The 27,900-nt window shown below is 44.6% G+C and overlaps 2 protein-coding genes across 3 annotated transcripts; both read left to right on the top strand.

Moving 5' to 3' along the window:
- Nucleotides 1-446: 446 nt before the first annotated feature.
- Nucleotides 447-27,900, top strand: LOC144710298 (Zincin-like metalloproteases family protein). Of its 2 annotated transcripts, none has more exons than XM_078584027.1 (17): nucleotides 447-719; nucleotides 1,393-1,474; nucleotides 1,539-1,591; nucleotides 1,678-1,732; nucleotides 2,450-2,559; nucleotides 2,633-2,687; nucleotides 13,266-13,452; nucleotides 13,729-13,824; nucleotides 14,831-14,950; nucleotides 15,013-15,138; nucleotides 15,227-15,382; nucleotides 17,882-17,998; nucleotides 24,625-24,750; nucleotides 24,851-24,918; nucleotides 26,273-26,408; nucleotides 27,125-27,290; nucleotides 27,383-27,900. In XM_078584027.1, the coding sequence occupies exons 1-17, from the start codon at nucleotides 704-706 to the stop codon at nucleotides 27,619-27,621; spliced, it is 1,908 nt and encodes a 635-aa protein (XP_078440153.1). In that variant the 5' UTR covers nucleotides 447-703; the 3' UTR covers nucleotides 27,622-27,900. The 2 variants fall into 2 exon arrangements, with proteins under 2 accessions (XP_078440153.1, XP_078440152.1); XM_078584026.1 differs by having other exon boundaries at nucleotides 2,421-2,559; nucleotides 27,383-27,785.
- LOC144710299 (uncharacterized) lies at nucleotides 3,987-5,418 on the top strand. Its single transcript, XM_078584028.1, has 2 exons — nucleotides 3,987-4,707; nucleotides 5,049-5,418. The coding sequence occupies exons 1-2, from the start codon at nucleotides 4,086-4,088 to the stop codon at nucleotides 5,075-5,077; spliced, it is 651 nt and encodes a 216-aa protein (XP_078440154.1). The 5' UTR covers nucleotides 3,987-4,085; the 3' UTR covers nucleotides 5,078-5,418.

The following is a 27,900-nucleotide window of genomic DNA, read 5'->3' as shown; positions in this document are numbered from 1 at the left end:
TTCAAATATTTCACATATTCCACAATCCACATATTAGACATACTTGAAATATTTTACACAATCCACATACTCCACATATTTCAAATATTTCACATATTTCACATATTCCACATATTAGACATACTTCAAATATTTTACATAATCCGCATACTCCACATATTTCAAATATTTCACATATTTCACTTATTCCAAATATTCCACATATCAGACATACTTCACATATTCCATATTCTCCACATACTTCAAATATTTCACATATTTCACATATTCCATATACTCCACATCCCTCAAATATTTCACATATTCCATATACATACTTCAAATATTTCACATATTTCAAATATTTCACATATTTCAAATATTTCACATATTTCACAGATTTAACATATTTCACATATTTCTGATTTCTAGGAGTTATATTTCTGATCATCGTCGTTTTGGGGTGTATAATTTCCGCGCGCTCGTTAGATTTGATTGGAACAACTGAACTTTGAATCGGCGATCGGAGGAGGAGCTCATCGCCGGCGGATGGATTTCTCATCTGCGATGCGTCGTGGATTTTCCGCTTCGAAGTGCGCCTGCCGCAGCCTCTCATCCCAATCTTCGAGCGCGATTCATGCTCACGGATCAACAGCGGGCGCTCGAAGCGGATTGTATGGATTCGAGGTACTGAAGACGGCAAAGGGTTTCCGGAGGTTCGTCGATGAAGCCATTGAGAGGTACCGAACTTGTAGAAATTCTCTTCGGTTTATTGGTTAGATTTTTCACGAACTTTATTCTAGACTTCACTTTGGACTTCGACGGTTTACATTAAAGTCTCTGTAATTTCTTGTTCCTAGACAGGTTCCATTGAGAGGTAATGAAATATTAATGGTCTTTGGTTTGTTCTTGGATTTTGGACGAACTTTCTCGTGGACTTCACTTTAGACTTTAGGGGTTTAGTTTAAAGTCTTTTTAATTTTTTGTTCCTGGATAGGTCCCATTGAGAGGCACTGAACTAGACATCACCTTAGTTTATTGGTTGGGTTTTTGACGAGTCTTCTCCTCAGACTTTACTTTTGACTTCAATCCTTTGATATGATGTCATTATAATTTATTGTTCCTGGATAGGTTCCGTTCAAAGGCACCGAACTAGAAATTATTTTTAGTTTATTGGCTGACTTTGGACTGCAGTCTTTAGTTTGAAGCCTACATAATTTCTTGTTCCTGAATAGGTTCCATTGAAACTTGAGAGGTACCGAACTCTTTACTTTATTGGTGGGTTTTTGATGAACTTTCTCCTTGACTTGGCTTTGGACTTCAGTACATCTATATGCGGATGTTACATTATGGTTTATGGCATTAAACTCACAAAACATCTTGTTTCTTCTTGCTATGAATGCGAGGTCTTAGATCTCAGGAGCTGGTGTCTCGGATGCCGCAGCTTCGTGCTTCAGAGGAAATTATTGGTGCCATGGACGAGATATCCAACACTGTGAGCTTTTTACTTCTTTGCTTATTAAACGTGTTTTGGAAAGCGTTGCTGATTCAATCCACAGGTTTGCACGGTTGTTGATTCTGCCGAATTCTGCAGAAATACTCATCCTGATAGGTGAATACCGTTTATGGATTTCTAAGTTTTATTTTCTGCTTCTTTAATTTTTCAAATTCATAGCTCTTACTCTCCTTTTCGTTCAGGGAATTTGTCGAGGAGGCTAATCTGGCGTCAATTAAAATTAATGAATATATACATGTAAGCTGCCGGTGTCTAGCCTAATTTTGGATGTCCCAACTCCTGTTTATTTTTATGTGTATATTATCAGTAAACCATGATTTAAATTAAGGTTGTTCCATACGAGTGAGGGTGTCGGCCTCACTTGATCTTATGAAAACCCAAAACAACACCATTCTGTCCTCTCTGTAAGAGTTGTGGAAACCATAAATGACTTCTATTTACTGCTTAAGTAATCGAAAGTTGTGTATCAATGGAGGAAAAATGTGAAGAGATGGGAGCATTGCAAATTCCATTCGAAGGAAAGAGAAAATTTACAGTTTCTTTGATAAATAAACGAGAAAAAGTTAAAATGACTCTTTTGACGGAGCTGTGTAAATTTTACATGAAGGTCAAATCACTTTATTCTCAGATCATACTTTGCCAATGGAAGCATTCACCAGTGAGGTAGATATGATTTGTAGAGTGTGAAAAATGTTGTTCTCAAATTTAGTCAGCCAGTTGAGTTTAGGTCGCCTTTGAAGGCTGGATTCTGAGATGGTTCATTACTTACTGGCTTCTATATTTTGATTAAATTTCTATGAAAAGTTGATTAAAGGAATTTATCTTAAGATATTGTCCTTTCGTGTCCTTCTAAGTTCCACCTTCAGAAATTCCTGTTTCACCTTGCAAATTTTAACGTTGTTTTCCCCTTACCCTTCATCGACAGTGTTTGAACACGAACCACATATTATACAGTGCAGTACTTAAAGCTGAAAAAGAATGTGCATTTCCTACAAAAGAGGCTGAAAGGATGGCACATTCCCTCCGTGTTGATTTTGAGAAAGGAGGGATTCATCTTTGTCCACGTAAGAAACTTTCTCAAGACCTCTATTTCACGATGCATGTATTTCGCTTCTAATTATCCTATTTTATCAACAGGTAAGCTAGAACGTGTTAATCAGCTGAATAGTGAAATTGCTCTTCTCAGCAGAGAGTATGTGTGCCTGCCCTTCATGCGGATATTTTCAAAGTCATGCTTCCCGAATACGGAGTTCTTGCTTTCAGAGGTGGCGTCATTCTTTATTATTGTAGAGGTGGCGTCAATCTTTACTCTTATCTGAAAATAAGGAAGATTGTCATTCATATAAATGGAAAGAGGAGATAAACACGTAGGTTGAGGCCCGTATGCATAGAGAAAATAACGAGGACTAGCTGCATTTATAAGGTAAGTGGCAGAGAACATATCTCCCCAGAGCTCTTAAGAGGCACTGATATGAAGTGTTGAGCATTATTTGGCCCTCTCTATGTTTGGCCCTCTCTATATTTGGCCCCTTCTATCTTTGGCCCATTAGGGCCCATATAAACCCTTGTAATCACTATTCTCAAATTTAATAGAATCATTTTCTTGTTTACATGGTATCAGCGCCCTAACCCTAACCCTAATCTGGGTTCTTGGGACTCTCCTCTTCCTGCGCTCAGATCACAGGCAGCTCTCCGGCCGGCCTGATCTCGCGCACCGCCGTTGCCCTCTGCGCTCAGCCGTCGCCCTCGCACAGCCGCAGCTGCCGCACACCGCGCGCAGCATTCTTCGGCCGCGCGCAGAGCTTTTACGACCGCGCACAGCCGCGACAGCCCCGCGACGCAGCGGCGCAGCGCGGCCGCGCACGACCGCGCACAACCCGCAACAGCGCGCGCATGACGCGCTCCGCCACGCCGGCTGCACACACAGCCCGCGCCGCCACCGCCGCGGTTGTCTTTGCTTGTCTTTGGCTGTCCTTAGTCTCCTGCACGCTTGTCCGGCCTGCCGTCCGTGAGCTTTGCTTCGACTGTGGGCGTTGCTTTGACTGGGCCTTCATCTGCCGTTTGTGCTGTCCCAGCCATCTCAGCACCTCTCCTTTGGCCAAATCTCAGCAATGACGAATCCTTTTGCTGCTGCTGAGTCACCTTAAGCTCCGACCTCCTCGGTTACGCCAAACTCGATGCCGGCCGACGCCACATGCACCTGCGGCGCCTATTGAGTCGGAAACTGGTCTTCCTCCCAGGACCTTTCTCTTTGCCTCGGATGCCGCCAGATGGCATGTTCACTGGCTTTAATCTGTTGCAATGGCGCCAGTACGTCCAAATTACCCTAAAGGCGTCTCATGCGCCACCTTCTGGAAACGGACCTCCTCGGACCGATCCGAAGTACTACGATTGGCTGGATGTCGAGGATTGTTCATCGCTGGCTCTTGGACAGCATTTCACCCAGCGTTAAGGGTGAATTTCTGTCCCTGAGTCGGCTAAGGCAGTCTGGGAAGCGGCGCTTGAGAGTCACTCCAAGAAGCATAATATCGCCACTTTGTATGAATTGGTGCATCGGGCCTCCAATCTGCGGCAAGGGGACCGGACCATTATGGAGTACAGTACGGAGCTCATCTCCTTGTGGAATGAGATCGACCACTACATGCCACCGGATCCTCACTCGGTGGATCGCAAGTACACTCTTCAACTTCGGGTGTTCCAGTTCCTCATGGGACTGAACCCGGAGTATGAGTCGCTACGGGCTCAGCTAATCCATCGGGAGAAGGAGCTTACCTTCAAAGATGCTCTTCGCAGTGCCAGAATTGAAGAATCTCGCTTCCAGCAGGTGCAGACCCCGGTCACAGCACTTGTAGCTCAGTCCTCTCCGGTGCGCCCATCGACGATGACACCACCCGGTTCTTTGCCGCGTGGTCCGACTACTCGGTCTGAGGAGTCTCCAAAGGGTGATCCCTCTCTCTTTTGCAATTATTGCAAGAAGCGGGGCCACTCCAAGGAGACGTGCTACAAGCTTCAACGGAAGCGCGTGCAACAGAGCAACCTTGATACCGTCGCACCTTCCGTCAGCCAAGTGCCTCCTCCGGGTCAAGTGCCTATGCCATACGGACTTCTTCCCACTGGTGCCTCGCCCGGCGGCTTTACTCCGGAAGAGATGGAACGCCTCCGCCGCTTGCTTGATCCTCCAGTCGTGGGCTCATGTTCCTTGGCCCACGCAGGTATGTCCACCGTTCTTCCTCCACCCCCATCTCCTTCCGACAATCCCTCTTCATCTTCCACTTGGCTTCTTGATTCCGGTGCCACTGCTCATATGACCCCTAATCCAAGAGCTTTTGTAACGTATGAACCCGTTTCTGGATCCTCTAAAGTCAAAACGGCCTCCTGCGATCTTCTCACCGTGGCGGGTATTGGTCGTGTGGCCGTCTCTTCCTCTATGCAATTACCTAAAGTTCTCCATGTTCCACGCCTAACTCATCATCTTCTTTCCTTGTCGAATCTTGTTCGCGATTTGAATCACGATCTTACATTCTCACCTCATTCATGTTTTTATCGTGATAAGGTGTCGGGGAGGAAGATTTCCATTGCTGAGGAGCATGAGGGGCTCTATCTTGTTCGACCTTCTTCGCCTTCTTTTGCTGTTGCTGCTACGGCAGTCTCTCTTTCGGCTTCTCACGAGCGTTTGTGGCTTCTTCATCGACATCTCGGCCATCCTTCCTTTGCTACCCTTTATCGTCTCTTTCCAAAACTTTTCCAAGGCCATTCTGTGGACCGATTTGTTTGTAATGCTTGTCGAATTGCGAAACATCATCGCACTTCTTATCCTATCTCGTCTTCTCATTCTTCCACTCCTTTTTCTCTTATTCACACCGACGTGTGGGGACCTTCCCCTATTCACAGCACTTCCGGATCTCGATGGTTATGCATCTTCATTGACGCGCCTTTCGTTTCACGTGGGCCTATTTCTTAAAGAATAAATCGGAGATATCCCGTGTTATTCCCCAATTCTACTCACTTGTTCAAACTCAATTCTCTACGTCCATCCGTCGCTTCCGCTCCGACAATGCTGAAGACTATGTTAATACCTCGTTAAGCACCTTCTTTCAAGACAAAGGCATTATCCATGAAACCTCTTGCCCATATACACCCCAACAAAATGGCGTTGCCGAACGTAAATTCCGTCACATCTTTGAAATGACTCGGAGCCTTCTCTTCCATATGCATGTACCCAAGTATCTTTGGGGGGAAGCCGTCTCCACCGCCATCCATCTCCTTAACCGCCTTCCGTCTAGAGTGCTTGATTTTTCCACACCTATTGACCGTCTTCAGTATGCCTTTCCCTCCCTCTCTCTCCGAACTAATCTTACCCCTCGTGTATTCGGATGTGTTTGTTATGCGCCTAACCATCGCCTTGGTCGTGATAAACTTGACCCTCGTGCTGTGAAATGCGTGTTCGTTGGCTATTCCTCCACGCAAAAAGGTTATGTATGCTATCATCCACCCTCTCATCGGTTCGTCGTCACTAAAGATGCCACTTTCGATGAATTTCTCCCTTACTATTCTTCCTCTTCTCCAGAGCCACCTTCATCACCACCCTCATCCGATCCACTTGAATTCCTAATTCTCCCTCAACCATCTCCTCCGTTATCCGTCTCTCGTCCATCCTCTCCGGCCCCGCCAGTCGTGTCTCCTCCAGAAGTTGTGCCTCCCGACTCGCCTCCAGAAATTGTGCCTCCCGACATCTCTCCGGCCCCCATCTCCGTCCCTCATGTGGAGCTTCCTCCTGTCCCGGCTGCTGAATTCTCCTCTTCGGCAGAACCTTCTTTGCCTCCACCACTTCTTATCCGCCGATGCCCGCCTGAAAAACGCTATGGTATTACTCTCGCTCGTCGAAGACCTCGGGTTGTTACGTCCTCTTCCGATGCCCCGCCTCAGTCGTCCTCCCCTCCTCTAGAATCCTCATTAGCCGTGCTGCCCTCTTCACGTTCTTCTCCTCTCTATCCCTTAGAGGCATCCATTTCGTCTCACCGTCTCTCACCATCCTATCATGCACTTCTTACCTCACTTGATGCCACTTCCCTTCCGAAGACGGTGGACATTGCACTTTCATTTTCGCATTGGCGTCAGGCTATGGTGGAGGAGCCGTGCTCTTGCTCAAAATGAGGCGTGGGATTTGGTTCCTCTACCGGCCGGAAGCATCTAGTGGGTAGCCGTTGGGTTTATGCTGTGAAGCATAATTCCGGCAGTTCTATTGAGAGGCACAAAGCTCGGGTTGTGGCGAGGTTTACTCAAGCATGGCATTGATTATCAGGCGACATTTGCCCCCGTTGCCAAGCTGAATACGGTGCGGATCCTCTTGGCTCTTGCTCCGGATCTTGGCTGGACTTTGCAGCAATATGATGTGAAGAATGCTTTTCTGCATGGCGATTTGACTGAGGAGATCTACATGGCATTACCTCCAGGCTATACTTCTTTAGTGCCGTCGTCTCCGAAGTCTGTTGTCTGTCGCCTGAAGAAAGCACTACACGGCTTGAAGCAACCTCCTCGAGCGTGGTTTGGTCGTTTCACGACAGCCATGAAGCGCCGTGGCTATCGTCAGTGTAATGGAGATCACACCCTCTTCTACCGCCATTCCACGTCAGGGGGAGTAGCTATTCTGCTTGTGTACGTGGATGACATCATTATTACGGGTGATGATACGGCGACCATTACTGAGCTGGCCATGTATCTCTCGTCGGACTTTGCTATTCACCATCTTGGCCCGTTGAGGTATTTTCTTGGCATAGAGGTGGCATATTCTTCGAGCGGGATTTTTATTTGTCAGAGAAAGTATACGGTGGATCTTCTCTGCGAGCTTGGAAAGGAGGATTCCAAGCCTATTTCGACACCGATTGATGCGAACCATCGACTCGGTGCCGACGAGAATGAGGAGCTTGCTGAGCCCGGACAATATAGAAGACTTGTGGGCAAACTGATTTATCTCACCCACACTCGTCCAGACATTGCTTACTCAGTGGGTGTTCTGAGTCAGTTTATGCAGACTCCTCGCAAGAGTCATCTTCATGCTGCTCATCGTCTCCTCCGGTTTCTGAAGGGCACCATTGGTCGTGGACTACTGTTTCGTCGTCATACAGGCATGCGTCTAGAAGTCTACACTGATGCTGATTATGCAGGCTCTGTCGTCGACCGACGGTCCACATCGGGCTATTGCACCTTCTTGGGCGGCAACTTGATTACGTGGAGGAGTAAGAAGCAGAAGGTGGTCTCCCGCTCGAGTGCTGAAGTGGAGTTCCGTGCTCTGGCGCATGGTCTTTGCGAAGCACTTTGGATTACCAAGCTCCTCCGGGAACTACGGTGTCCAGTTAGCTCTCCTGTCCAGCTGTTCTGCGACAACAAATCAGCGATTAGCATTGCTCATGATCCCATTCAGCATGACCGTACAAAGCACATCGAGATTGATCGTCATTTCATCAAAGAGAAGCTTGAATCGAGAAATTTTTGCACGCCATATGTTCCGTCCGCTGAACAGCTAGCAGATATCTTCACCAAAGGGCTTCATGCTCCTCGGTTTGAAGAGCTCTGTTCCAAGCTGGGTGTGGAAAACATCCACGCTCCAGCTTGAGGGGGAGTGTTGAGCATTATTTGGCCCTCTCTATGTTTGGCCCTCTCTATATTTGGCCCCTTCTATCTTTGGCCCATTAGGGCCCCCTATATAAACCCTTGTAATCACTATTCTCAAATTTAATAGAATCATTTTCTTGTTTACATGAAGAACTAAGGTGACAGTAGTTTCAATAGTGTGTTGAAGTTTTGTTTCAGAAACACTAGTCTGCCAGGGATTACAGGGTAGGAGGATTCATGTAGAATGCCATGGTATGAGATATTTAGGGTTTTGTGAGCTGAAGATGTGAATCTATTGTTCTCATTGTATGTGACTTATGCTCAAAAACATTTTATAGTATCAAATGGTCTTTCATTTGTTAGGCGCAAGTGGCTGGTTTGCGATCTACAAAGAGGAATAAATTTCAAGGCATTTTGTGTCTTGAACCCTGGATAACCGAGTGAATAAGATCAAACACATACATTGCTTGATTAAAACGAGAACCAAAAACCCTACATGTGTGTTTGCCCCTGAAATCCCTGCTTGACCGGCAGGTTTCACATCCAAAAACTTAGCTTAAGATGGGACGAGGAAGTTGAGCTTTAGAAAGATACATCGCGGAGCTGGCCGTAGACTTGGAGTGTTGGGATATTAGTAAATGCAATAGGGAATGGCGGATCATGATAGTACATCCAGTTGTGCTCAATTTCTTCACCAAATGTTTCCTCCGGGCCTTGCACAAAGCTAAAGATAATGAAGAAATTTGTTCCAGCTTGATGGACGGTAGCCAATTTACCACTAGAAACAAGGTTAAATGGAAGCTGAGGAGCATGCGGAGGTACGGGACAAGATAAGGAAAGGGACGATTGGCCCAAGACTGCTATCAGCTACGTTGTAAGAATCAATAGGACAAAGAAGTGATCAGAATGGGACCCAAAGGAAGTTAATCTGACAAATGCAACTGCAATATAATGGGATGCCCTTTGGCTATATTGCTCTTCAATCAAGAATCAATGATGTAGGAAGTTAATCAAGAATCACTGATGACATATTGCTCTTTGGCTATGTGCTGAGACAAATGAAGATGAACCAGTGATGCATCTAGGGGTGATGACCGAGTGAGAGTGGCAATCAGAGACAAAGACTGATCTGTGGCCTTAATAGAAACTTGAACTCATTGACTGAATGAGACTGAAACTGATAAGATCAAGAAAATGAAATCCCAAATATGATCTTATTGTGGCTTCGGAGAGAAGATCTTATCAGTTCGTAAACAAGACAATTGCAGAATGAGAGAAATGTACGAAATTTGTACAATGTAGCTTCAACGAGAAATGGATAGTGATGACACGAACCAGGATCGAGAGATCCTTCTTCTGGATGCAGGCTTCTCCTGCTCTCCAGCCTTTTCCCGTGCTCCTAGATGGGACCCCAACAACTTCTTGGAATATTCTCCCTGTAGGTCTGTCCCTGTCTTTATTTATAGGGTCGTTGACCCTCTTAGTCCTCTTGAGCTGACGTGGACTTATTTCTTTGATTAAATCACTTTCTTTTATATTTCTTGAGAAGAACATATCAGAAACGTCTAGAGGAGTAGATAAGAACTCTCCTCAAAAGCAAGAGTCTCTAATTTGCGAGGGAGGAATGAGACAAGAAATTTAAGCGAGCTGGAAGGGAGCTCAAGGCTGATTGGAAGGTTTAAAAAAAGAGAGATAAAGAGCCTTTTCTCACTCATGCATAATGTTTTCTGCTTTCCAAAAGCATGCACGACTCATTAGTCCACTACCTTTATTTAGTTGTGAGGATCAGTGCTCTATGTCTACATCGTTGCTCAAGGGAAGTTGCATGCCTGTTGCTAACCATGTCTGAAGAAACCAAAATCAGATGAGTGAATTTGCTGTCTGTCCCAACCCATTTCACTGCGGCATGGACCTTTGGTGGGTCACAACAAATGTCGAAGCGAGCGTCATTATGTGATTCCTTAGATTACAATATCAAGTAACATTCAAGCCATGGGCCAACCTCTGTGGCCCTGGTCCTCTTGACCTCATCCATGTGATAGATATGCGAAACATAGCTAGACAGAGACCTTAGAAGTGGTCTCCTTGAAAGCAGTTGAGAAGCCCAAGAGATACTGATATACTTGTGGCCAAGAGTGAAGCAAGGGATTAATGTGACTTTGACTACAAACAACATCATACTGGAAAAGAAGTTCCCATAGTAATTGCAGACACCCATCTTATCATCCTATTCAGCATCCTCGAACATCATTCAAGAGGATGCAACACTGAGTATAAATCCTTTTATTGTCAGGGGCCCCAGCCAAAAGTTCTTAGCTGGGCTATGCTTCACTACTTTCAAGGCATAACGCTTGATAGCTATGTAATACATCCAAGAGATATTTGTAAGATGCATCTAAGAGGTCTGAAGAGACAGTTATGGAGCAGAGGTGAACTGGGAGCGGTGCATGGCCTCAATTAGCAGGGCATCTCCTTTTGGCAGGGCATGCGACAGATCTTTCTCAAAGTTCAGAGGTTCTTTGAAGCCCAGACAGGGAAAAGTTCATTATTTTGCTACTGGATGGATGACTGGTCAGCCTGAGGTATGCTACGGGAGGAGTTCCCACATATTTCAGCTGACAAGGAACCCTCAAACATTGATTAGAGAATGTTGGGACAACTCATGGACCCAGATTTTGGAGGGCGTTCTTTCAGACCAGAGGGTGGAAGACCTGCTAAGCATGCAACAGGCTTTGTTACTCTTATGGCCTTTGTGCAGGCAGACTTTGTATACTTACAACCTTCGTGCGGGACAGGGGACGGCCTGGGTGTGGAGAGGCATACTCTTCTCAGTTTATTATGTGTACAAGAAGATCTGAGAGGGCCCAATGGATGAAAAGTCTCTTAAGATTCTGACCTTGATCAGAGTCCCTGCTAGCAGATCCAAACTCCAATGCATCCTTTACTGTAGATCTCAGTAAAGAAATCTGGTTATTTACAATGCAACATGCCAAAGACCCATATGAGAGCCAACAAATCAAGAATGTGAACATTTCAAAGATGACTAACTCTGAAATAGGAGTAACACACTAGGAGACGCTGGATCAGTATTCTCTCTTCAAGATCTGAAATGGTCGACCAGATTGGACCTCATCTCGATGTTGATGAAGCAGAGAATCTCCGACCTTCCCCCTCGATGTCGATGAAATGGAGAATCTCCAACCTTCACCTGGATGTCGAAACTATTTCTTGATGATTGAAATGGGCATGACCTCCTTTTATAGGCCTTTCTTTTGCCTTTATTTTAACAAGTATGCACGAGTTTTTAACATGCACATGCGGTGTCATCCTGCTTCTCCTCTTGCTGTGATAAGTCCTTGGCAGAGGCTTATTAGAGTCTACCATCCTTACATCCCGACTTCTGAGGAAAAAAATGTTTTTTTTTAAGTGAGGGTTTTTGGATAGCTACTCTTAAAGAGAAGAGTTATGACCTGAGTCCTACGGGAGCATAAGTTCCCGGATACATTGGCAGCTTGTCCCCAGAGAGAAGAAGGCTGTTCTCTATTTCTGGATAGACTTGCCATCACTTACAACAGCTGGATAGACTTCCATCCATTCGGAATGAATTCATCAATAAGCTGACTGATGCATATCACATTGCCTGGGGTTTATGAAGATTGTCTGCGTACTGACTGAGGTGTGGACAGCTGGATAATAGAATCATAACCTGGGTTGCTTACAGTTGGAGGACAACAAATAGACTGGGGCCTGTAGCAAGTAGCATGGCTGATGTTGAAGCGAGCTATTGCATGGACGATGGCTGACAGCTAATGTAACCCTTTTATCTCTGACACCATATCAATGCTAAAATTTATTCTTAACTGTGTTACATATTTATTTTCATGGGGATAGGTGGATAAGTATATGAGTTAAGACAAATATATTGAAAAGTAAATAATTGATTGTAGAACTCCATAAGGGTAGAGAAACTGAGATGCGATAGAGAGACAGAGCAGAGCAGGAGGATCCCCACGGCTATAGAAGTCAGGCAAAATATGGACAATGTAAAAACTAACTCATATTACCCAGGTTGGTTTACATCCTAATATAGGAGTAGGATACCCGGAGAAAAATTACACATAAATCCTTATCCCCTACAGTCAAAGCTAATGGACATCCGATTCAAAGCTTAGAGATAAAGTTGAGGGAAACAAAATGATATTCTCCAGGAACATAATGGACAATTTGCCGATGAAGTAGGGACACTAGCCTATCGCTTAGATGCTGTAGCTGACATGTCACTGGAGTTCTTGTGTAGCTGGAGCTGATGTGTCACTAGGACTGACGCGACACAGCGAGTAGATTTGACCCTGGAGCTGATGAGGCATGGGGATGCTGATGTGGCAGAGGATGATGACATGGTAAGAGGACAATGATGTAGGATGGAGACTAAGTCAACATGAGGAGTGATTTCAGGGTACAATGCATCGAGGCAATATGTCCAGCACCTAGGTTGAAGTGTGCACAGCTGGGTGTGGTGATGCTAGGGAGGAGGTGCAGGGGCGCCCAGCACAAGTGCGGTGACACTTGGGTTGCGGTAGTGGTGCTGGAGGTCACACGGCAGTGCTTGGGTTCTGGTGGCAGTGCTGGAGGCACAGGGCCAATAGGGGGGCAGTGTTGGCACCCCTGGAGAGTTGCCAACAGGATACCCCTGGAAATGTTGCTTCACTCTGCTGGACTCCCAGGGTGGTGGGGCTTCTCCCCCCACCCTGCTCCTCCCTCTTCTCTCTCTCTCGCTTTTCCCACCACATCCACCTCAAGAGGACTTATACATCGGGTAAAGAGATCTTTATCATCTTTACTTCCTGTGAAGCTGTGAATCAAAAACTCTGGGTGAATAGAATTGAACTGAGGCTGATCAAACTTATGGGCTTGCCTGCTTCAAAATCTTCTTGGCATCCAAATAACATTGGAGCATATGTTTCAAGTATAAATGATCTTATTTAAAACGAATTCCCTTAAAAATGCTTTTCTTTCAAATATTTGGGGTTAATTTATTTGTTTACAATCTCAAGTATGTTAAGCTTCAATCAGTTGTAACCTCATTTTTCTGGAGCAGGTTGATTCTTGAATCTTATTTTTCACCTATAAGCTTATCACCCCTGCATTTCTATTTCAGGTTTAGTGAAAACATCATGAGGTACCCAGGGTCTGTAGACGTATTTCCTGCTACACGTATCCCTAACAATATCCAGCATATTATGAAGCCGATTCTCCCTCGTGAAAAAGGAAAAACGAAGGGTTTCCATATAACAACTGACCCTGCCACATTATCTTCTATACTTAAGTGGGTTCCAGACCCGGAGGTAAATTTCTTTATCTATCTTTTTCTTTTTGAGTCAGTTGTCTCGTGACATTACTAAGGCCTTCCGATCCGCGGCAAAACCCTATGTTCTGAGGAATTATGCTCCCCCCATCATATGTATACTTCACTCTTAGAATGAAATCAATTTTAATCTCGTCTTCAGTTCATTTACTTTTTGTATGTTTTTTCCCATCAATATTCAGACTGAATCAGAGTTTGTGGTGTGTTTGTGCCCATTTCCTTTGTAAGTTTTTATTTGAGATATTGGCTCTTTCAGGTTCGGAGGCAAGCATATATTGTTGGCAACTCTGCACCTCATGCGAACCTTGATGTCATCGAAAGGCTCATAGCAGCTCGTCATGAACTTTCTGAGGTCCTTTTCTTCGTGTTTATTTTTTGGTCTTGACCTTCAGATTTAAGACTTCATTTTATGCACTTTATTGATTCAAGTGTTATTAGAGCCCACCGTTTGGGATTTGTTCTCCGACAGGCTCCAAAGAAAAGAGAACAGACCATGTTTAGGGCTTAATGGGAGGTCATGTTTGATGAGAAGAGAGGTTTAATGTATATTAAAGACAACAAGGCCTTAGTTCACCTTATCTTTCTAACTTGCTGAGAAAACTTCTTTACTCAGCACATAATTTCACCCTTGACATAAATGTCAGCCTTGGTTAGTAGACTGCATAATCCATCTCCCTCCCGATCCATTATCCCATTGAATATCTCCAATGATAATGGAGGATTTTGATGTAGTGAGGCTTGTATCATTTTGGCTTATGCAAAAGTAGCACATAAAGGCTGATTTTAAAAATTGCATTCTTGTAATCTTTCCTGAATGAACTAATCTGTTGGCAGGAAGTGAGTTTAACATTTGAATAACTATTTTCTTAGCCTACTTAAGTTTTGAAGGAATAGAGTATGTTTCTGTGCATTGAACCAGATCGTGAGCAGCAGCTTGAAGCAGGGCTCACCTAGGTTGCGATTGCCAGAGAAGTTTTGAGAGAGAAAGAGAACAGAAGAGCGAGTAGTTTATTCCTTGGCCTAAGACCCTAATTTTAAACAGGGTTCTTGGATGCACTATCCGTTAGTGGGATCCGTGTGCTAGAGTTATGAGGTACAATAGTCAAAAATGAAAAAGGACATTGAGACAATTACATAGTCTTCAGGATAAACAAATGAAGCAAGGAAAAAAACAATTTTGTCTTCACCAGAAAGCTTTATTTATTGTCAGAGCTCTCGTTCACTGTTGGCAGAGCTGTTGCATTTCTGCTCTGTAGTTTGATTTTTTCTTATTTTGGAACTGTAATGGATCAGGGGTTGCAAATCATGCAGATTATGAGCTGTTGGAATTATTTACCTTTTTATTTTTTTTGGGACAGATTATGGGTTGCAAGTCATACACTGAATTTGCCACTCAAGCAAATATGGCATCAAGTCCAGAGATCGTGCATTCATTCCTGGTTGAATTGAGCCAGATTGTAAGGAAGAAGGCTGATGAGGTGCAAAATCTTGAAGCTTCTTCATCCATATTCTTCTGCCGTTTAATTTCATATTTTGACAGGAGTTCATGGCTATTAGAAACTTAAAGCGACATGAAACTGGGGAAACTTCTGGAGTTTTAGAACCATGGGATGAAACTTACTACACAGGAATACTCAAATCCCGCACGCATGACCTGGATCATTCCGTATGTTTTTCATCATCAACTCAGCTCTTACTTCATTCCCATGCTAAATAACTCCCAATTCCATTGTTTTCTTTTGCGACATATGTAGGTTGTGGCTTCATACTTTCCTCTACAGCGTTGCCTAGATGGTTTAAAATCACTGGTCAAATCATTATTTGGAGCCACATTTTATGATGTTCCTCTGATCCCTGGTGAATCATGGCATCCAAGTGTGGTTAAGTTATCTCTACGCCATCCTGATGAGGTATGCTTTGCTATATTCTTTAGATTCTACGATTTAGATAAACCTAAAACTGGCGTCAAATTCATAATTTTATCACTGTCACTCATCGATAATGTCCTTTAAGTGTTCTTATGTTTCAAGTGTTGGAGTTTCTCTTAGATAGGGGGTTTACTCTTTTCAACTACGTTTTGGTTAACTGTCAAGTGACTGTCATCTCCTCCAGTGCCACCCAGTCTCCTTCTCCCACGTAGGGTTTGTCGAAAAGGGATTCAATTCTTTACACAAAAGTAACTAGTTGAATACCCTTTTGAGGGAGTATCCCCCGTGAGAAAAATGGACAACTTTAACTGGGGCATTTACGAATGTGGGACATTTGATACAAATATTATATAAGAAAAGAACCTTGACGTACCAAAAGCTAGATAGACGAAGGACTTACTTTTTCTCTCCAATTGTGTATATTGCTGTTTTTGGTTTAGTTAGTTTTTGGGTGGCGTCTAGCATTGATAACCCATGTTGTACGGGAACTGAGGGTGAAATGCCGCAAGTAATAAAAATGGATCTGTTTATTGCTCCTCTGCTACAACAACTCTCAATCTACTAGAAGTTATCTCCCTAGATCTAACATGTTACCTGAGCTCCAGGCTTCAGACTCACACAAGCATTTCATTCTGAAAATTCTGTAGTTATTCTTTTTATCTGTAATTTTGGGGAAAGAAAAACTCAATTGAGTCTGTAGATATGGAGCGGAAATCCAAAACACAATTGACATGAGGTTAAACACCTCGCAGACTCTTGCCCATAATCAACATATTCCTTCGATGGAAATGAGTTGAGATGAGGTGTTCATACTTTTGGAAAGAAATTTTATGCTTAATTCCAACATAAAATCTAGCATTTAATTTATCTCAAGCGATTTTATTGTGTCAAGAGATAAATCAACGTCCACCTCCTTCCCACGCCTTTATTTTCTCTGAATACTTAAATCACAATATATTTCCTTCAGTGGCTGTCATGAAATTGGTTGCTCAGTTGCAAAAATTTCAACTGTATGGGTATTCAGACATCTGCAGAAAACAGTCATTCTCAATTTTGGTTGGGTTTTCCATGTAAAATTGTAATCCCCTATTGGCCTACAGGGGCGTTTCAGTCATTTAGCTATCATTGTATTTCCTTTAAATAGGGATGCCCTCCCTTTAGGAGGGCAGCCAGGAAGAAGAATGATGTAGTGTTCTTGTCTCCCTTCTCCTCGTCTAGGTCTGGTCTCCCTCTGTCCCTCAACGATCCCCAGCCCTTGTGATCGTCTCTACCTCACCGCGTCTTCAGGCGGCTCGTCCTCAGCTGATCCCTACCCTCTCTGCCCGGCCTCCTCTCGGATCCTTCCCATTTTACCTCTCTACCCCGGGAATTTCTACCTCGCCTCGTCCTCTACCCTCCTTCCGATACAACCCTAGATCCAGGTTCATATCAGGGCCTCTCTCTGTAATTTGTCCTAAGGGTTCCCTCTCCTAGAAAAGGATTGGGAACAATGTTACAGTTGTACCTGCCTTTTGTCAATGTTATATTGTTTCACCTTTGCCTGCCTTTTGTAAGTTAGTTGGATCCTCTCGCTGTCCAGCTCCCTCTTCCTCTCTCTCCTCCCACTTCCACTTCTATCAACCACAAGTGGATTTGTAACAAACACATGCAACTTCAGGGCCAAAAATCATGTGTTAAGGGGGGGAGGCGTGGAAGTCTCTAAATTCTGACAACAATAAATCCTGATTCTGAGTTCAAATTCAAGTCGGCTCAATGTGTCGAATCCAAGTAGGGCTTTAGGCAAAACCATTTTGGGAAAAAGATGCATCGTGGAAAGCTTAATTGCTATTTTTTTTACAAAGTTTTGTGTCATACAATGTCAGCAGATCTGCATATTTTATTTTTAATGGGGTTAAAATGCTTGGCACAGGGTGAAAAAATAACGATGAAATCACAACAGTACGGAGATGTACAATCTGAGATTCTAAAACCTTTTTGTGAAGGCAGCTTACCTCTGTCAGCTGCACTTTCTCTTAGCAAGGAAACAAAAGGGAGCGTCATTGTGTAAAATTAATGTTCAACCACTCTTAATTAGTTTACATATGTAGTGGTCGATTTATGAGTAAAAACTGTTTGGCCAAGTAATTATGACTGAACCAAAATTAGACATAAGAAAGGAAAATCAATATCAAGTAAAAACTCAGATATGCATAAAGATGAAGGATAAGCATCTTCTGGCTTGACACTTTTTAACATGTGCTTAAATGTGATGACCACGTGGGAACATTCTAACAAGATACATGTTTTTTTGAGGAAAAAGATAAACAGTTACCTAGTGTAAAAGGCCCCTAGTTTACACTGTAGCTTTTCTTCACAATAACTTTATTTCTTTATTATTAAATTGCTCCAAATAATTAGTTCTCATTTTAATGCTTATGCCATTACGCAATGGAAGAAATATTTTTCTTGTATTGATGATCTAACTTTGTTCTGTTTGGTCAGGGCGATTTGGGTTTTCTATATTTAGACCTCTACTCCAGGAAAGGAAAATATCCAGGGTGTGCTCATTTTGCAATTAGAGGAGGCCGCCGATTGTCTGCTGAAGAATATCAGTTACCTGTATGTCAATTCTTTTATTTTTTGAAAATTTAAGTTTTACTGTCACCTTTATGTTTGTTAAAGAGAACCTGTAACTGTACTTCTTATTTCATTGCTTAAGGAAATTCTTTATGTGAATTAAGTCCCTTAAATCTGGGGAGGGTCCACTCTCAGCCGCAACCTGGGCCCAAGCATGCTAATATATCTCATGCGTACTTAGACCACAGACTCTGGGCACGAATTTAGGTCATCTTTTTCTTTCTGAAAGCCTAAATGTGGAGGCCGGCTGCTGGTCTGTTCTGTTCCAATAGAGCTGACATGGTATCTGAGCCATGGCAAGAATGCCTCTGGCTCAATTCGGGATTGCCTTCTTCTGTTGATCATTGTCAGCCTCCACCCAGGAGCTGGTGTCACTGGGAATAAGAAGGCCTTCCTTCTACCTCTACGATGGAGCAAAATGCTGCATTTGGCATTGGAGTAACTTCAGATGGACAAGAATATGGAGAGAAGTATGTCTTTATGAAGATCTTACATCCGTAAATGAGTGGGATGATTCCTCAGCCTTGTTCTCCAAGAGAGCTCCTCCACCAACTAAAGGTCAGGAGGATGAGCAGGAGCGTGGACAAAATTATCATTGTGGCAACAGATCTGACTCAAGAGATGAAGTCAAGGAGGATCCAAGAGATAGTGTGTACTGTACCCATTGCAAACACAATCGACATATCAATGAGAGTTGTTTCAACCTCCATGGATATCCTAAGAGGAAGGGGGAACAGAAAAAGGTCTATGTTGCCTATACTCAGGGAGCTGAGGGGGAATCTCTAGGACGTCCCAGGGATAACAATAATGCACAACAAGCAGCCGACTTAGATAAGTTCAAATCAGACATCAAGTAGCTAATGAGGATGCTCAATGCTTCTTCCCTTGTCAGATCTAGTGAGTGTGCCACGACTTTTGGACTTCTCCATCCTAATATTGTTCAAAGATTGTCTTGGATACTAGATATCAATCATAAATTTATCTACTACACTAAAAGTGATGGTTGGAGAAAGGTTATGACTGCTGGTGGAGGACTTCTTCATGTAGCTGGCATGGGTGATGTAAGGCTGAATGGACTGGGTGTCATTAAGAATATTTTACAAGTCCCAAAGTTGAAGGTCATTCTGCTTTCCCCTCAGAAGTTGATTTCTGATGCTAGCTGCTCAGTCATTCTGAATTCTGATGGATGATTTCTATATGACAAGGTGGGGAAGAAGACTACACAAATTAGAGGCAGAGGGGACTGTTGCTTCTGGAGGAGAGAGATCACCAATGCTTCTCAGCAGATAGTCGTCTCTGGAGCCAAGGGAGTCAGAGGAGGGGGGAGGAAAAAATTGTCATTGTTTTTTATATGGAAGCATTGAAGAAAAATGGCACTGGGAAGCTAGTATCAGTACCTCCAGCCAAGAAAGCCGTCTGATGTAAATGGGTCTATACTGCCAAGTATCGAGCAGATGGAGACCTAGAATGCTATATGGCTGACTGGTAGCCAACGGTTTTATATTGAATTGATTATTTTGAATCGTTTACTCCAATGGCCAAGCTGGATATTGTACGGATCCTGAAGAAACGTAGAATTGAAAGAGGCTCAACCTCATAAGTTTGATTTAGGGTTTATTACATGGTACTGATAGTGGGGAGGAGAGTCTGTAATGAGCCCATGTTAGTGGACTATTACATAGAGATTAGGGATGGCCCAAACCGTGCGAGCGGATGTGCGATGAACCGCATGCAATATTCGCACACCGCGCAAGGCTCGGTGCGGTGTGGTTTTGTGCGGATGTGCAGATTTTTGAACGTGCCCCATCCTCCCTCCACCCCCCCCCCCTCTCTGGCGCTTGCGCCCCCTCTGGCCCTCCCCGCCGCCCGCCCCCCTTCCCTGCAGCGCCCCCTCTCTCCGGCGCTCCCAGCCGCTCCCCCCACCCCCTTCCATCCGCCCGCCGCCCCCTGTCTCCAGCCCTCCTCTGCCTGCGCCCCTCCCTTCCGCCTCCCACCCTCCTCCCACCGCCGCTGCCCACCCCCTCCCGCCGCCCTCCACCCCTCCTCCCTGGCCGCGCTCTCTCCGCCTCCAGCCCCCGCGGCCGCCCACGCCTCCCGGCCGCTCTCCGCTCCACCCGGCGGCCGCCTCTCCGCCTCCACCCCGGCCGCCGCCACGCCCACCGCCACCCTCTCTTCCCCCCCCCCCAGCCCACGGCCCCCCTCCCACCCCCCGCCCTCCTCCCCCTTCCACCCCCCACCCTCCTCCACCCGCCGCCCCGCGCCACCCTCCCCCGGCTGCCCGCATCCCTCTCCCTCTGCCCGCCCGCGCCCCAACCTCCGCCGCACGTGGCCCTCCACCGCCAACCCCGGCTGCCGGTGCCCCTACCCTCCCGCCCGTGCCTCTCGCCGGCACCCCGCCGCCTGCCACCTCTCTCGCTGATGACCGCACCCACCCCTCTCCAACACACCGGCAGCCCGCGCACCCCCCTGCCCTCCCCACCGCCATCCCCCGCGGCCCACCGCCCCCCGCCCTTGCACGCTGACGACTGTCGTCAGCGGCATCGCCTTCCTGCTCGCCGCCGACGACCGCGCCCCCCCACCCTCTTCAACGACGATGAAGAGCTCCTCCCCACCTGCCGCCCGCGCCCCCCGCTCTGGCCCACTCCGCTTCCTCCACCCCCTGCGCCAGAAACGAGATTTGCCTGCGGTGGTGGCCGGAGTGGCCACTGGCGGCGCGTTCGCCGCCTTTGCCGGCGCCGTCTTCTCCGGCGCCACCGTCTGGGCGACGCAGCGGCGCCACCCTGGCCCGGCGACAGCGAGCTGAGAGAATTTGTGCGCTGTGCGGTGCGAATTTCCACACGAAACCGCACCGCACATCGCACAGGCCCTTTTGTGCGTGCAAAAATTCGCACACTCGGTGCAAATTTTCGCACCGCACAGCACGACCAACTCTGATAGAGATAGAAGAGATAAAAGAAAGAAACCCATGCAACACTCCCTCAAAGCTGGTGAGTGGGTATTGTCCATTCCCAACTTGCCACACAAATTTTAAAAGCGAGATGCAGATAGGCCTTTAGTGAAGATATCGGTTCGCTGATGAGCCAAAGGGATGTACGGAGTGCAAAATCATCCCGACTCCAGCTTCTCTGGATCATGAAGTGGTGGTCAACTTCCACATGGTTAGTGCAGTCATGTCGTTCTGGATCATGGGCTATGCTGATCACAGACTTTGTGACAAAAAAAATTGAGTAGGTTGATCACACGACAACTTCAGCTCTGCAAGAAGATTGGTGAGCTATAATGCCTCGCAGAGACCTTGAGCAAGTGTGTGAAACTTTGTTTCAGCACTGTAATGAGAAATGACGGATTGCTTTGTACTGCACCACGTTATAAGATTGCCTCCATGAAAGGTGCAGTACTCTGTTGTTGAGCGTCGATCAACATGGGAACCTGCATAATCAGCATCTGTATAAACTTCCAATTGGAGGCCACCATTACTTTTGAACTGAAGACCAAGTCCAACGTACCCTTGAGATAGCGTAGTGCACAGTTGGCAGCATGCATATGACACATCTTCAAATGATGCATAAATTGGATCAACACACCCTCTGCATAAGCGTTGTTAGGGCGAGTGTGAGTGAGTTATATCAACTTACCAACCAATCTTTGGTACCTTCCTTGACCAACATCTACCTCATCGTCTGCAGAGATAGCAGATGGATCATTTCAATAGGAGTGGTAAGGGGTTGTGAGTCTTCCTTTCCAAGCTCCTGAAGGTCCTCGATATATTTCACTTGGCAAAGAAAAATACCAGTAGCAGAATACTCCACCTTAATGCCAAGGAAGTTTCAAAGTGGGCCAAGATGTCAAATTCACCAGCAAGACGTGAAGCCAACTGAGCCGCTGCATAAGAGTTATTCCGCTTAATTATAATGCCCTCCACGTACAAAACAAGAAGCGCGACTTCCCCAAACAGGGTATGACAGTAGAAAAGGGTATGCTCACCATTGCATTGAGAATTACCAAAGAATTTCATGGAGTGTGTAAAGCGGCCAAACCAAGCCAGAGGAGGCTGCTTCAAACCATAGAGGGCCTTCTTGAGACAACATACCAATGGGGATGCCGAAGAAGGAGCCACATAGCCAGGAGGCAAGGACATAAACCTCCTCATGGAGATCACCATGAAGAAAGGCATTCTTGACATCAACTTGCTGAAGAGGCCAATCAAGATGAGTCGCAAGAGCGATGAGTAGATGAACAGCGTTCATCTTAGCAATAGGGGCAAACTCAAAAGAATCCGTAGCCACCAAGCGGGCCTTATACCATTCAAGAGTGCCATCAGCCTAGTACTTGATGGCATCGACCCAATGACAACCGACCAAGTGTTTGCCCAAAGGCAAGGGAACTAGATCACAAGTCTGATTTTTGTCTAAGGCAGCAAGTTCCTCATCCATGATGTGATGTCACTTAGGAGACGCCAATGCGGCATCCAGTCTTTGGAATGACAATGGAATCGAGACTTGTGAGAAAGGCATGGTAACATATTTGCCAAGGGATAAACGGTTTGGAGGTACATGACCGAGGGGCTTTACGGAGCAAAATGAGATGATCGGCACTGGAGGGAAGATGGTTAGGTGGCTCAGAGGTAGGTTTAGGTGGTTGGGCAGAGACGACCAATGGAGGACGCGCGCGTTGATGATATGTGATCCCATCAAATTTCTGTTGAGGAACAAAGGGAGGGCGAGTGGATAGTGGAGCAGCAGGACCGGGATGTAAGGAGGAAGGTATAAAGGGAACCAGGAAATCAAAGGACTCGACAAGTGGATGAAGAGAGGAAGAGGATGAGGAAGGCCTAGCAGAGCAGAAGGGAGTGGACTCTTCAAAGGTGACATCTTTACTCACAATGAAGTGATGAGTAGACAGTAAATAGCATTTGTAACCCTTTTGATGAGAAGAGTAACCCACAAAGACACAACAGAGCGCTTTAGCATCAAGCTTATCTCGAGAAGGGTGATGGTTGGCGACATAGCAAATGCACCCGAAAATGCGAGGTATAAAATTAGTTTTCAAGGAAAACTAATTTTAGTGCTGAAGGTATATGTTGCGACTTCCTCAAATATAGCTCACGTGAACAAACAAATTTGAATTGATTCGATAAGAGTTGATGGTGAGTGAGAACATAAGAAATCCAGAATGTATGAGATCAGATTGTTTGTAGAACTGTAAAGGAAACAAAGGAATTCTGGGGGAGGGATTTGGCGACGACGAATTGATGATGTAGAGGTGAATGACTACTGCACTAGGAGAATCCGGATCGATACTCCCCCGCGCTTACAGAAATGAGGAACAGTTTGATCGACGACTCTTCCCATGACCAAGAGAATCTCCCGCCCTTGTAACTATTTCCAGCAGCCCTCCTCCTTCCCTATATTCTTTATTTATAGACACAACTTCCTGCCTTCAGGCTTTTGAACTGACGGATCTTCTGAAGCTCAGAGAGAGAGTGAGAGAAGAGAGACAGAGAGAAGAAGAGAAGAACAAGAAGGATAGATTGTATTAGAAGAGGTAATAAGGTTTGCACAAGATCATAGTCTGTCCCTCTTTTATAGAGGGACAATTAGCCGTTAATAACGGCTAGTAAAAACTAGCCGTTATAACTTACCCAATTCCGATATGGAATCGGGTAATGGGTCTACCCGGACCCAATAAGGGGAATGAAGGAAAAAATTTAATTTTAGGCTTATAATTTTGCCTATACATTCGACATGAACTGTTGCAGGTTTGTCTTCCAATTGACCCCACATTCTGCCTATGTCGTTTGCTTTGGTACATTCTCGTAAGACATGTATCTGTATATGTGAGAGCATCTGGATCAGAGGAATCTTATTTGGACCTACAGTTCTAATTTAAGGGAATAGTATGAGTATACTATGACAATAAGTCAGTCCTTAACCTGGTTCAGCATGATCACACAAAGCATGTTGAAATCGATGGTCATTTCATGAAAGAAAAGATTGAAGCTGGGATTCGGGATTATCCAGCTGCTGTTCGTGGGTTCCTCTGATCAGGCTGCAGACATTTTCCAAGATTCTTCAACCTTCTGCATTCTTCAAGTTAGTTGGCAAGCTCAGCATGGACAATTTCCACACAAAGCTTGAGAGGGGATGTTAAACACAGCCCCTTCCTGTACTTTTTTTTTCACTGCTTAAGTGACTTCTTTATGCAAATTAAGTCACTAATCGTCTGAGCTCGAATTTGTGTTGTCTTTTTCTTTCTAAAACCGTAAATGTGGAGGCTCGTTGCTGGTCTGTTCTACTCCAGCAGAGCTAAAAATATTTAATCAAGAAAATAATTGGATTTATTTTTCCTTATTCTCATATTTTTCCTTAAATATGAGAAATGTCTTGTGATTTTGTCAGTATCTTATTCGACAAAGATACCGAGGCCACAATAAACCAGTAAAAACTACAGCCCCCCCCCCTTCCCCATCATCTTGCAGTGACACCTGACTAATTTAATATATTAACCTCTGTCGAGCTGTTTGCTTTTAACTTCCGTGTTCCCAGTTATATCCATTATAATTTACTTTGTCTTTATGTGACACATTCATGATGTCTGAAATGCCGTAGATTGTTGCTCTTGTGTGCAATTTCTCTGGCTCTATCGGATCAGCTAATGCAAGGCTCAATCACGGGGAGTTAGAGACCCTTTTTCATGAGTTTGGCCATGCACTTCATTCTTTGCTCTCAAGAACGGTACATATGGAGAAATGAATTTCTTCTGTCTTTAAGATGTACATTTCTTAACAAAACTCAATTAGTATTTATTGGTGCCAACTGCATTTTAATATTACAGGATTATCAACATTTTTCTGGTACTAGGGTAGTCTTCGACTTTGCAGAGACACCTGCAAATCTTTTTGAGTAAGTGGAGACATTCTTTTCCCTTTTTTATTATTTTCCATTCGATGGAGCAAAATGTGTGGTTCAGCTCAAACTCCATGACTAGAAATGAGAAAACTCAAGAATTATAGAAACCCTGACTCTCCTCTGATCTAAATGAAAATGTATCATGTGTGTTCTTTACAAGAAAGAAAGTGTATTCTATCTTCAAGTCTGGGCGAGTTAGTTATTTTAAATTTTATGTAGCTTTGTGCAATTGTGTAACACCATCTTAGCTTGTCACTGATGAAGCTGATATCGTCCCAAAGATCCAATATAGTTTTCAAGAAGAAATTTCTTACTTGATTCGCCGCTTATATCTCCGCCCGGACTATAATCCTCTAATGCTTCCAGATCGCCGATGAATCCCGCTTCTTGAGACTCCACAGACAGAGCTCCCACCGAATGCAGCAGAGCTACCTTGTGTACCCTCTCAAAGCCAGGAACATCACCCTTCTTTATTCATCTTCCCCTTTATTTATACTTCCCATCGACACGGGAAGTTAGTTACGAATTCTTTAATTGTTACGTGCTACTGCACGTAACACTCCCCCTTTTATATTTTCCTTCTGTAGCTTCTTCCATGCATATTGTTTCATGGGGGCCGTGACAGAAGCTTCAGTGACCTTCACATGGATTTAGGCAAATGATTAATGTCATCTTCCGTCGTTGCTCTCTTGGTCTTTATCTAAAGGACTTCGGCCCCATAGACATCTTTAATAATTTGGATTTTCTCAATATAAAAAATGAAAGTTCATTGGCAGCAAAATAACGAAGGTGTGCTACTATCTAGAGCTGAACGATCATGTCTCATAATATTATTTTAGTGAAAATTATTGACCATCCTTGATGGGGATAATAGTAAGATAGTAAATAGTAAGATAATAATCTTTTTCCGCAATTTGTGTCACAAACATCCAAATACATTGTAGGACAACATAACTGAAGGGATGGAAAACCACAAAGGACTGTGGACGAGACGTATCAATAATGTTCGACTCGAACAAGGAACACCGACCTCCAAGAGTCTGAATTGCCCACTCCTAGGCCATGGCATGTCACCGCCCTAATGCTCTCAGCCAAAAGAAGCCCTAACTTATCCTGAATAACCCGTTTAAGGGGAGGATTACGAGCTTTCCTCGCTCGCATCTGTAAGACGCACATGTCGGACTCTCTTAGCTCGGAGATATGTTATGGGCCTATGACAATTTGCCAATCTTCTGCTTCTCTAAAATACAAAAATTTCCTGCTCAATAAAGCCTCTTAATTTGTGATTCTCATCATTTTGATCATCTCATAATTAACAAATACATTTATAATTCCACTGATGCCGCAGATACTATGCCTGGGACTTCAGAGTTCTGAAGACCTTCGCCAGGCACTACTCCACAGGCGATGTTATACCAGAGAAACTAGTGAAATCCCTGAACAGTGCGAAGTGTACATTTGCTGCTTCTGAACTCCAACGGCAGGCAAGATTATGCTCCTCTTGCACCAAAAATTTCACCTTCAAAGACGGTGTAGGAAAATATTTTTTATCTTCAAAATCTGTTTGGTTTGTGGGAAAGTTTGGCCATTTATCTCTAATGTAACCTTTATAACCTGTTTTTTGTATGAAAATTTGGGCATTTTCTGGATCTTAACTCAATAAATTTCTTTTTGTGGGAAGATTGACAAATTTCTCTTGCTTTTATTGCAAGCTTTAAAATATGTTTCTACTGGGAATTTTGGCCCGTTTCTGAGACAAACATCTACTCCTCCATGGTTAGTTTGGTCTTGTACGCTACCAATATTTTCCTGTACAACGCGTGCTGCCCTCCTTTAACGAGGGCAACATGAATGAGAAGTCATTCCGCCTCTTATGCTCTCTCTAGGTTAAGTACAATTCTACCGTCTCTCTCTCTCACTGTCTCCCTTCTCTCTCTCTCTCTCTCTCTCTCTCTCTCTTTCTCTCTCTTCTTTGCAACAAGAATCGTACCACAGGTATCTCTCTCCTTTCTCATGTTCTCGCTTGATTGTTCCTAAATCAGGCATTCTTTCCTCAAGGACAACAAATCAAGTTACATTTCTCCGGCACTCAATCTTAAAAGAACTGTCCTTATGCTGCATTTCGGGCAGTTTCTCTTGAACTAACTGAACCTTATAAAACGTGGTGTTTTTTTCTGGTGGGAAATTTGGGCCAGAACAGATAATCTACTCTCTGATTGACCAAGCACTCTTCGGAGAGCAACCATCCGGAAAGAGAGATACCATTTCAATGATCAATGATCTTAGAAGGCAGCACAGCTGCTGGAATCACGAGGAAGGAACTCACTGGCACACCCGTTTCACTCACCTCATAAACTACGGCGCAGGTGGGGAACCCCTATGAAGAAATTTGTTAAAAAAAATTCTGCATTTTAATAGGCTTTTCGATGATTTTCGAAAATGGGTTTTTTGTTTGCAGGGTATTACAGCTATCTTTATGCCAAGTGTTTTGCCAGCAGCATATGGAAGGCTGTTTGCCGCGAAGAACCGCTCTCTCCAGCGGCAGGCTTGCTTATTAGAGACAAGTTTCTGAGGCATGGAGGGGCGAGAGAGCCGGCAGAGCTATTAGAAGAACTGGCTGGGGATCAGGTCCTTAGGCGCTGTTCTGGGGGCATCGTCCCGGATGTGAGTACCCTCTGTGAGGAGATGAACTTGTAAAGGAAAATGTACTGCAAACTCAATCGTCATCCATTGTTCTTTTTTGCTCTCATTCTCTCTGTATCCAATGCAATGCACAAGGTGAAGTTGCAGAAGGAATGCAATCTTTGCACCCTCCCCGTGTACTTAACATTTCTCTCCTGTTCAGTGGGTTCTTCATTCTCTCTCTCTCTTTCTTTCTTTCTCTCTCTCTCTCTCAGTAGCCTATGTAAAATGATGTCACAGAAGGAATTGCACTTTTTGTCCCCCCAACATATTTATCATTCCTCTAGTTCAGAA

Source organism: Wolffia australiana, chromosome 12, assembly GCF_029677425.1.
Source record: "Wolffia australiana isolate 7733 chromosome 12, ASM2967742v1".
Lineage (NCBI taxonomy): Eukaryota > Viridiplantae > Streptophyta > Magnoliopsida > Alismatales > Araceae > Wolffia > Wolffia australiana.
The sequence above is the reverse complement of the archived record's forward strand: the minus strand, read 5'-3'. Positions and strand labels throughout refer to the sequence as shown.

Coding starts and splice junctions, on each gene's coding strand:
- LOC144710298 (XM_078584026.1), top strand. CDS start 529: ATGGATTTCTCATCTGCGATGCGTCGTGGATTTTCCGCTTCGAAGTGC. Junction 1,592..1,677: donor AGAAATACTCATCCTGATAG/GTGAATACCGTT, acceptor CTTTTCGTTCAG/GGAATTTGTCGAGGAGGCTA. Junction 15,383..17,881: donor CTCTACGCCATCCTGATGAG/GTATGCTTTGCT, acceptor CTGTTTGGTCAG/GGCGATTTGGGTTTTCTATA.
- LOC144710299 (XM_078584028.1), top strand. CDS start 4,086: ATGGAGTACAGTACGGAGCTCATCTCCTTGTGGAATGAGATCGACCAC. Junction 4,708..5,048: donor ATGTTCCTTGGCCCACGCAG/GTATGTCCACCG, acceptor TATCGTGATAAG/GTGTCGGGGAGGAAGATTTC.